This window comes from Amia ocellicauda, chromosome 13 (assembly GCF_036373705.1).
Source record: "Amia ocellicauda isolate fAmiCal2 chromosome 13, fAmiCal2.hap1, whole genome shotgun sequence".
Taxonomy (NCBI): domain Eukaryota; kingdom Metazoa; phylum Chordata; class Actinopteri; order Amiiformes; family Amiidae; genus Amia; species Amia ocellicauda.
Genome location: NC_089862.1, coordinates 12,558,780 through 12,570,315, shown reverse-complemented (window position 1 = coordinate 12,570,315; position 11,536 = coordinate 12,558,780). Strand labels below are relative to the sequence as shown.

Genomic DNA, 11,536 nt, shown 5'->3' with positions numbered 1-11,536 from the left:
CAGCTAACGTATGTGAAGGTTTTTACAGTATCATTAATTACAAATATCCAATCTACGTGTCATGAAAGATTTATATGCTACAAAGATTCTGTATTTGAAAATGCAGAGATCCGTGTAGGAAGAAGCATATTTGTGTCATGAATAAAAACACATGTCAATGAGATGCAGATAGTAATAAAAAAAGAACATTGCAGATTAAGAACCTGCCCCATCATTCTCTACTTCTGCCAAGATATCTGTGATTCATAAATTATGAGGAGTTCCATTATGTGTGACTGTCTTTTTTCACTCAATGCTGACTTTGGACTCCTTGTCAGTATGCCTTGCAGTGAGGATGATTCACAGAGTAGCTTCAATGTTAGATATGATTTTTCTGCACTTTCCCTTCAACAGTTAAGGTGAGTTTCTACTGGCCTGGTATTGATGGCTGAGTACTGCAGGCTCCAGGGCATCAGCTTCCCAAAATGGCTGCAATGAGCTCGGGAGGTCACTTCATAGGGGTCATCAGATAGGCACTCAGATCTTCAGTATTGTATGGATTACTGCACAATAACCATCCTCAAATGATCCAAGAAATGGACTGTACAATAATAATAATAATAATAAGAAGAAGAATGAGTTAGTTTGATTTGTAATTGTGTATACACAGCATACACATACCAGTTTTTAAGCAACTGTATTCAACATGTCAGAAAACATGCTCAATTAGCAAGATCCTCTGTTTTTGCCATCTATCACACAGCTTTATGTTTAACATCCTGGTCATAAACATCCGTAAAGGGCACTGAATGACCATCTTAGGGAAACTGTTTGCAGTGCATCAGCAAAAAAATTAACAATAAAAATGTGATGTTTTTCAAAGAATCAAAAAGATTCTGAATCTTAACAACCTCCCTGTAATGTCTTACATCTCTGAACCTGACTAATCCAATATCAACCCTTGCCTTTGGCGAATGTCCAAGAAGTGTATTCGGTATTATTTGTATTGAGGAGATGTCTGCCTCAACTCTGAAATTGGATCTAAGTCTTGATGCTGAGGGAGACAAGTTGATCAATTTACTGCTGAAAGAAGAAGACCTTTGACCTTTTTGTTTACTTTATTCTAGTAAATACAGGTTATAAAGGACAGTCCTTACTGAAGGTACCAATAGTCTGAGCTGCTAGCTGTGCCACACACGCAATTCAATTCCATTTTGAATTTCATCAGAAGAACAATGAATCCAATTACAGGTGAAAACAGAAAAGCTCAGAGAACAAAATAGGCAGCTCCCAGGGTGACACCCTTTATGACACAATCTAGTCTCTCCCATTATATTAATCTTGCCATTGAACAGGCTATCAAAAACACAATACATTATTTTAAAAGATTATGTTGAACTGTTCAAATGAAACATTGACATAATACTTCCCAGTAAGGCAATTAAGGTAATTTCTATGCAATAAATAATAGCGGGAACTCCCCTTACAAAGCATAATTTGTAGTAGGCCCTGAAGTGGAATTCCAATCTGTGTACCTGAGCTGAAACCTGCTGCTTAAACAGGCATGAAAACACAAGAAACAGGTTTTAACAAGGCCACTTCACCAGTCACAGCAGGGCTAGAACTAATTTACACACTGCCAGGGATCATGAGGACCTCCATCAGCTTGTGATGACCGTGGCTGGAAATATTTAATCCTGGTATTATGCAAGATTGTGATTTGGTTATACAGGGGTCAAGCTCAAAAGACAGCAGTCGTGCTTTTTCTCTGTGAGGTTCTGCTACACTTACTTCTGTTTCAAGGACTAAGGTGAAAGTCTGTTTCTCCTTGTGCATGAGAGCGAGAGGGGGAGGGAGGGAGGCAGAGAGAAAAAGAGAGTCTAAGTTTTCATTTTTCTTTTTCTTTTCATTTTTTTTTTCTCTTGAGGGTTACCGCACAGTTAGAATCAGTGTGGTGGAGACCTTTGGTGCAACTTTTGTAAAGGTAAGTGCACAAGTTTGGTAGTTTGGAAGTACAGCTGGTTAGCATTCAACTGTGGGTGTACTGAGTATGAGGTAATCGTCTGTTAACCATTGTTAAATCAAAGAGATCTAATTATCTTTCTACTTCATGTGACATATATATGCTATACAGGTACCTGTTATGTAACATGCCTTGTAATTGATAGGAGATAAGTATTTTGGGAAATTGTTTTTTATTTCTGAATTCATTTTACTATTAATATTCTTTATCTATGTGGATCATTTCTCATTAAAATGTGAACCACCACATAAATCAACTTCCTGAGCATTAAAATTATATTGATCGGTTTAACTGTATAATCCTGTGCCTTATATTATTCATATTATAAAGCTTTTCTTATTATTTTCATTCTAACTATTTATCAGGCCCCTTACTGACATGGTTTTGATGTAAGAGTTTCTCCAGTTGATATTCCCTTTGTTAAGTTTTGAAACCTTTCAACAGACTATTTAAAATCAAAACAAAAACATTTTTCTGAAATGTTATGTGTGTGTTTTTTCCTGAATTCATACTCATTGCAGTGTGTAACTTGCTGTCAAAAAAGTAAGCAAAAATGTGCAGGCAGAATGTGTTTTTTCTTAAACACATGACATTCGGTTTTTATTAGCTTTCAGTGAAAATATCAGATTTCGCCCCTGGTATTTTAAATTTGTATTAAAAATAAAATTGAAACGTGATCCCCTAGACTCACCTACACAAACAAAGACTTAATTCAGCAGAGTTAAATAGTTGCAGACTTTCTGTGAGCTTCACAGAAATGTCTCTTTCTTTTTGATAATTGTAAGCTGCTTTTGTACTGCTGGTGGTTTTGTCACCTCACCTGAGTAAATCTGAATCTGAAATTAAATTTTAACTTTGGAAACTAATGGCCTTGCTCCTTTTTTTGATAATTTCTTTTTAAATATTTTGTGTCACACAAGGCAACAAAACATCAGTATATGATGTTTACATATAACTGTGTTATCTTTTATATTCATTAATGGTTATTATTAACACGAAACAATTAAAAATATATACTTGTAATTTGTATTATTTTATTAATACAAATCTGCTCTTTTTAAGGAAGTCTCATTACATTCTTCACAACTGCAGATTTATTGCAAATAATGGTCTGTACGACCATTAAGTATACCATGTTATTAGATTGTTTTTTATTCAGTTAACTTGCGGTCTAATCATGCAATGCTGTCAAGATGCAGATACATTGGCAATTTCCTTATCAGCCATTAAACATCTTTTCTTCACTAAAGAGTAGTAATTACTAAGATGGCACACTGTCCACAGCAACATATTATCACACAGTACAGTATTACTAGCCTTATATCAAGGTTAATTTTAATGGTAAGAATGAGAAGGTTAATATTGCTCTGAAACAAACCCACAAATTAAGTGACAGCAATCTATTAAAATGTCAGCTGAAGAATTATTCTGCAAATTAGAAAGAGCATGTTTGATCACTTGTGCCCTATCCTGGATATTACATCAGAGTGAGTACAAAGTGATGGATATCCTAGATCTGCACAATTCTGTTCAGCTCAAGTTACTTGATATTCATTTCCCTTTTGAACTTGTCAAGATTCGCTTTATTCTGGGTCCACATTCTATACAACACTATATCCTTTGTTCATTTAGTTTTTTTGTGTAATGCCATTGTTTCCGTGGTCAGTGACCTAGTAGAATCCTTTCATTGCAAAAGTGAGCTGCAATTCAATCACATTAAGGCCTTATGTAATACTGATTTTTTGTAAAGACTGACTAGGCACAGTTAAGATATGCTGAATCTTTCCTTCCCTCAATGGATTGGTGCACCATCATTCATACAAATAGTTAACCCTCTGGACATACAAAGACAATTGGCCTAAACCCATAGAGGTTCCTCTTGAGGCCATCTTTCACAGGCCCCCAGCTGATCTCCATGAGCCCAAATCATGCTCCACATCCAAAAGGTGTGACACAATTTGCCATGGCTTGCTAGTCACTGGAAATGAACCCCCTTAATCAGTCCCTGCAAAAGACTACACTGTCCATGACTCCTCGCCATTTAAGGGTCACACAATCCCAGCATGGATTGTTGTCCTTCACCCAATGTGACAGTTCATAGCTCCTTTATGCTATGAGTAAATAACAATATGTGGCACCACAAAGCATGTCTTGCTTTTGCGGAGTATGGTTGCAGATGATTTTGTTCCTATAGTGCCTCTCTGCTTTGTGTAATGCAGAAAAGTAGGCAAACTAATCTTGTGTGGCTGCTTCATTATTTGCAAGATGCCACTTTCTTCTACTCTACTGCCTTCTCCTTATGTTAATATATAATATGTACTTTAATTCACTTTAAAAATAGCGTTATATCATGGGTCACTAAATTATTTCTCATGCGATCTGCGGTGTCCGAGTCCACTAATATGTTAAATGTACTCTCCCTACAGCTCACCTGAAAGTTTCAAGATTGGCAGCCATGTTGTCAACCATGTTTATTGTGCGTCTCACCGGGGTGTTGTTTAACTGCAGTGCGGTGATCCTAGAGGCTCACCAGTGGCGCATCCGATGATATAACCAGCATTAGTCGGGCTGATGACGTCACTCTACGCGGTTGCTCGCTAGATAAACTGTTACTCACATATTTATCGACGGTACCTGGACGTAACATAAGTGTCAAAGCTTAACTAAAGAAAGGCTGTTATGTGTTTGCTTTTTGGTTGGTTGGCTGTAACATAAACGGCCCTGCTTGAAATAAAATGGCCGCCTGGAATAAGCGAGTTCTGGTGAGTCTGCATTTTTAGCTTTTAACGTTGAATTTTAACTCCCGGTTTTGCTGTTATGTGTAATAATCTACACTATAACAAGTGTCTTTTGTATGAAAACATAGCTTTTGCGTATATCCAGTGCCGCTAGTGCCTCTGCTGTCTAACGTAACGATTTTTCTCATGTGGCAGCTATGGCAGTGCACTATATTGCACTGTTTCCCGCAATGGTTGCTTTGTGAAGGACAGCCATCACTATCCTGAATTGTCACCGTGCATTTGTTGGAAATCCACGGGCCCTGGATGCTGCTGCTCAATTTCTTTGATGTGTGTCATATTAGAAGATGCAATCCTTACTGCTCTTGTAATGTGATGTGATAAAACAAAATGCTGCACTTTATCCTACTGGTATGACAGTCAGTCCTGCTGGGTATGCCTTTACGTGGGGGAAGCTATGTTGCTTATATGTTGTGCATCAATGTAGGGCCTCGTACCATATTGTATGCATTGAATTAGGGTAGTTGCATTGTTTGTAAGTGTGCTTTTATGTGAGTTGTATAATAAGCTTTCCTGTCCTGCAGCTTGGCATTTGAGCAGAATTAACTACTGGACATATGGTGGCTACTGCAGGCAATTGCAGATATTGGCAGATATTGAAATGTAATAGTTTTTGGAAACCATCTCTAAAGGTGTCTGTTAGCACTTTTTAACTTGTGTATGATTGGTATTTTCTCCACCTGGCACCAACTTCAGAACAAACTAAGACTGTCTATGATTGCATGATGATTGGTTTTAACTGTACTGACATTTAACACCAGCATTTTTACATGACAGCAAGGTACATCTAGTGCTTTATTTATGTATGTTGTAAACACACTTATAGTTCTCGTTTTAGAATACATGTTTGTTTGATTATAACATTTGAAAGTCCACTGTTCTGACTGAGCGTATACTGCACCAGTATCCCTGCTGGATATTGCCGCTTGTTTCATTACACTGGCCTGCTGGAAAATGCACATTGGATGGTGTTTCAGGAGCATCTGTCTCATTAAATAAATGGTTGGAATTACCATGCAGTAACTTTGGCCTAAGAAATGCTTAACTAAATGTACCCACACCTCTTGCGTAAGTAATTTAGTAGTTTTCATTTAGGGAACAGTTCAAAATACTTAGTTTTTCCCCTAAAGTCTGTTTTTTTAAAAACATACTATTCAGTGTGTAAATCCTGCTATCTAGTCCCATAAAAATGACAATTATACATATTTTTTTCCACATCAAATAACCTTTAAGAGAAGTAAGTAAAGCAGCAGAAAAAGAAACTGACCAATTAAGTGGTACTACTGACGCACAGCCCTGCAGGAAAGTGTATCTGTATTGCTGCATTACTTACTCATTCTTGCTACAGGCCTTTCCATCAAAGCCCCTTATTGAAGCTCAGTTATGTAATCAGAGACGTGTGTTGAGTCTGAAATAGCAATCCGTGTATCAAACAGTTTTAAGCCCCTGCAGAATCCTGAACTAATTTTACAATACTATCTGTGTCAATTTTGGTTGCTATCTAGACCTATTTATTTATCTAGTGATTTATTTAGTTAGTGATGTATGTTTTTGTATGTTCTGAAGTAAATAGTTAAAGTAACTTAATGATGAACAAATCTCTTGGAAGACAGCAGTGCCTTGGCATTGTGTTGAGACAATTTGTAGATGTATGGTGGCAGGATATACTCACTGGACAGATTTAGTGATGGAACATTTTTCCTCGGTTTAAGACACTCTGTGGACATTCTTTAAAGAGGATTATCTTGCAGTTCCAATTTAAATCAAGTGGCATTTAGGACAAATATATGGACCAGCAGCACTTTCTGCAGATTCTAACAAAGTTGGAAAAGCTTAATATCCATTTGTACTTTCTCACTCAGTCAGAGAGCTGACAACTGTCAGAATGAATTGCGGTGAAAGTTACGCATGACAATTTTGAAATTGGCTGTGCAGGAGAAAACTTTTTTGGTGAAAGGATTTTTGGAAGGAAGAGTTTTCAACATGATATTTGTCCAACACTGGACAAACAGCACTGAAAAATGTAGGCTACATGAGAGAATAGCAATTGTGAAAGAGTTGCACCATGGGACCCACAATAAAAAATCTTGAGTGTTTATCTATTGTTGCTAAACCTATACTATATTTTTGGACATTTTTTTAAGGACTTCTAGCTCTGGCTCTACATATCCTTCAGTGAGCACTCAATAGGATTCCTGAAAGAGTCATAGTCCAAACATTCACACTCAGTACACTGGAAATGGAACAGTTTCAGACTAACAGTACACCCACATGGATGTCAGGGGTGAGTGGTCACATACCAGCTGCTAACTCCGCATCCTGGAGGCTACACCCCACTCATAATCGTGCGTCTAATATATCTGTTACGCCACCTAGCTGTTTGCCACAGATGCTACCACCTAGCATGTTTAGATGCAACCGTGAGCCTCACTCATTCCTTTCTTCTCTCTGTGATTCACAACAGGTAAGTGCTTACTAGTAGTTTTTTTTCTCCCACAGGTAAAAACAAAATCAAGAATTGGGGGGGTATAAAAGATACAAAATTGAGTTTTTATTAGATTTTTAGCAATATGAGATCGCTGAAATCTCTCAGGAGACTGCTGGCAAAAAGAAAAGAACCCCAAGCTGTGGACATCCTCTTGTTCCCCCAGGGCAATGCCAGTTTCCTCCTCTCTGTGTTCAGGTCCCCACAGATCTCATCAAAAATGAGGTAAGGTAGAGGGAGACACAGGAAAGGAGTGATGAAGGCACCAGACAGTCACGCGCTAAGTAAGGGCCATACACCAGTGCTGTGGCTGGTTGCACCAGACAGCAGTTCTTAGCTTAGCCCTGACTCTGCTTGGCTTTCAGTCCATGGTACCCTCTGGGTCGGCCTCCTTGTTCTGTAATGGCTGACGTTTCTTTTGCTTCCTCTTAGGGAGAGGATATATATGTATGCGTGTATATGTATATAGTATGTATGTTAGAAAAATTAAAATGAGAAACAAATTCAATGAATGTTTTATATATAAATGTATGTAAATAAATACATAGTAAACCTAGTTTGTTCTGCCATGTATTATACCATCACAAACAGCACTTCAGCTACCCTGTGCAACCTCTAAATGACTGTATCTGCTGATATCAAGTTCTGTTTATAAAATAATAGATTCCATATGTGACAATGGGATATTTGACCTTAGTCTAGTAAGACTATCTAAATGTAGTGCTTTACATAAGTTAGGAATAAGTGTGTGTATTGAAATAGGTGGGAGGCAGTTGTGGGGAAGGGGGGGCATTTGTGTGTATCTATATGCGTTTCTTTTTTCTTTTTCTTTTTTTAAACTGTCACAATTATTGAGCTTCAGCCAGAGGGAGCCCATCAGAAATGAAGCTTTCTTTTCCTGTTCCTACAGCCCTGTCTGTAAGGGCTCAGGGATGATGTCTCATTAATTCATGTCATGCAAAGGACCTGAGCAACTAAAGACAACTAATAAAAAGCGTTGCGTAAAAATACAGTCAGTGTCAAGATGAGGAGTGTGCGTCATCCTGCACCTCGCGGACATAATAATTAAATTCTGTAAGCTCTCAAATGGCCGGGATGTCAGCTGCTCTGTATCCCCATATTACATCACTGCTCTTTAATATGTGTAGTGACATTTCACATCATTCAGGCTTCAAACAAAAAAACAGTTTGTAACTCTTTAAAAATTGTGTCCCTAATAATAGCCATAGTATTTTTTATTACTATTATTAATTTACTTTCAAAGCAGAATATTCCAGTAATGATCAATACACACTCTTATTATATATGCTATGCGTGTAGCTGTGTCAAAGTACAATTAGCAATATTATAAGGCTGCTTCACAACTATATAGCTTCTAAACCCTCTCCTTATAATTAAGTGAATTTATTTTTTTGTCAGCTGCTAATTATAAAATAACTACTATTTCATAGTAAACATAATAAGTCAATAAGTAAAAGCAATCTGACAGATTTGGTGCTTCACTTTATATTCCTTCTTTACCTTTTCCTCCCAACACAATCTCCTAACACTGCTAAAATAGTAATATCAGGGTGTTATTCATCCAACAGATAATACTCCTAACAATCAAAATTAGTTTTGTTCAAAAAGGGAAAAATGTGCTTACTGCTATGAAATGTTTTTGTGGACATATACTCAGTGAAAGTGCATTTGTAATTGCTCTGTTTCTTAGAATAAAATGTTAGCCTTTCTCCTGTCTGCAGTATAAGGCCTGGTAGATTAAAGACAGTTAGAGCAAGAAGGTTAATGGAGGCCATTGGGGTGGAATCTCAGGTGGAATGAGTTGACTGGGAAAATGAAGCCTGGGCAGGATACGAGAAAAATAAATTTACATCTCGAACCGAATCTCACTGCCTCTCATACCAATTGTGCTTTATTTGCATGTCATCGGTACGGTTGTAGTCGAGGAACACAGCCCTGCCCATTCCTTCCCAGCCTGTGGGACGTTTCTCTATCCGTCACTGACATGGCGTGCTGATGCTGCATTTGGTCAATATTTGGTGTTGAAGCTGGATTTGACTGGCGTGGTGTGCTTTGTTGCCAAGGACAACACAACCTTTACAAATAGGTGGCAGAAGTCTAATTTCACACAATGCTCCCAATTTAATCCCTTTTGTATCTTCCAAACTGACATTTTCTAGATATATTTTCCTTTCTCTCCAAAGACAATATTACTGCTGCATAATGAAAAAGTAAAAATAGATACAATTTTATCTCCGTCTCCCAAGATCTCTTGTGGGTGCATTGTGTTGTTCTAACATTTTGCACAGAACATCTTTCAGAACTGGACAGGATGTGCCAATACTAATAGAACTTGCAGTACAAAGTACCTTCCAGTTTTGCAATTTTCAAATTTAGTCTCGGGACAATTCTGCCAAATGTTTTCATTTGCAGGGAAAGACAGTAGGGGACAAAATATATAGAGAAAGAGGAGTGTTGCCCTTTGGCGGTTCTGGCAATTTCATCCAGAGGGATTTCAGAACTTAACTTGGTTTCCATTAAAAGTCCTTTGTTTGAAAAAGTAATGTGCATGTCTGAGGAGGTAGACTTCCTAGACCATTTGTGACTGATTTAATTATAAACATAATTATATAATTTAATAAGTTAATACATTTCAATTATAGATCATACTCAAAAAGTATGTGGGTACACCTTGAAAACAGCGGCTTCATTATGTATGTAGAAAAAACAGAAACAAAAACTATACAGGCTGTCAATTTTGAGACATCAGAAATGTAGGCCAATATAGGGGCAATAGATTCATCTAATTTGAAATGCATCCACTGAGCCTAGGAAAAGAAGCAGACACTTCTCCTCATTCATTCTGTGAAGAGCCAGTTCTCTTCTAATTAGAGTGTTTACATTGTGTCGGTCTGTGTCCCAGGTTTTGAATTAGAATGCTGGAGTGAGCTCAGAATAGCTGCATTTTGTCATCAATCGGATATGCTCTGCAGTCAGCAAGGGGCATCAATAACATTGTGCTGTGTGTGTGCATGTGTTTGAGATGTGTGTGTTTATATTGGACAGAGGATGAAGGGATTAAAGTCAATACTGAATTAAGCCATCTGTTTATATAAGAATTGGTCAACTGCAGAGTATTCTCTAAATCGATGTTGGGCCTCTTTATACAGCTGTAGTAACCGTAGGAACCATCCTTTAGAGCTGATGGTGAAGTAGCCCTTATCCCTTTGTTTTATATAAAGACGGATTGTTTGTTTCACTGAATGCGTGTCACGCGTGGGCAGGCCTGTTGTTTTTGTTTTGTTTTTTCCTGCTGCAGATCCTATGCACCAGTTCATTTGAAGGTTAAGTTGCTGTCAGCGTAAGAACACACCCTGGTGGGAGTGGGGTCTGGACTGTAGAGACATGGTTGTTGCAAGGCACGTAGTGTCTCTCTTTCAGCTTATCTTGCTACAGTACAACCATTCTGGGAGGCAAGCATGAAGCGCATTACTAAGCACTGGTCAGAAAAGGGGGAGATGGCTGCAGATAGAAGCATGTGAATGTACTGTAAAGCCTGTTTAAAGGAGACATGGCCAATACAGAAATATGTTAATTTTATTGTGACCGTACAATATAATTGAGGATAATATTCGAAACATTAGCCATACTACTATTATATGCCCTCTCTGTAGATGCACTAGAAAGGTCTGGGCTGCTTCGTTTCTTACAGCTATTAATTCATGAGAAAGTGCCTCAGTGCAACCTTGTTTTGTACTTAATCCTGGGCTCCTCACCTATTAACAAGCTGAACCACTTTCCATTACGCTTGTCTCTGCTCTAACTTTCATTAGGAAATAAACTGGTCAGCCAGACTCAGTCTCTTCAAATGCTATTAGAATCATCAATTGTCTCATATAATGACATGGACACTTTATTTTTCTACAGAAAACAGGCATTTGCCTTTCAAATGTTTAAGCTATGATGACAGTGTTAGATAAGGCACTCGAAGAGCTTGTGTGTGTAATGAGGCTGTTACTTCAGGGGCAGCCGCTGTCAAACCTCTGTCACCCATTGACTTAATCTTTCCCCAGCAATCACACAATGAATTGATGTTGCGTAAATGATTTGCGAATTATCCAATTTCTGTGTGATCGATACTCCTGAAATATCTGAATATAACTTCATGGTACAGGCGTATGAAGTTAATTTTTCTATATTTCCTGCTACCTGTTAAAGTAAAACTGTGTAGGATAACATGTGAAGGAGTTC

General features: G+C 37.9%; 1 protein-coding gene across 2 annotated transcripts in view; it reads left to right on the top strand.

Annotated features, from left to right (window-relative positions):
- The first annotated feature begins 1,618 nt into the window (after window positions 1–1,618).
- Window positions 1,619–11,536, top strand: part of lnx1 (ligand of numb-protein X 1) — a 64,053-nt gene continuing 54,135 nt past the window's right edge. Inside the window, exon 1 of one of the 2 annotated variants that reach the window (XM_066719888.1) lies at window positions 1,619–1,963. In XM_066719888.1, the coding sequence (XP_066575985.1) occupies window positions 1,814–1,963 (150 nt within the window). In that variant the 5' untranslated portion in view covers window positions 1,619–1,813. Of the gene's footprint in view, window positions 1,964–4,687; window positions 4,765–11,536 lie in introns of those variants that run through there. The other variant, XM_066719890.1, reaches the window with a different exon arrangement.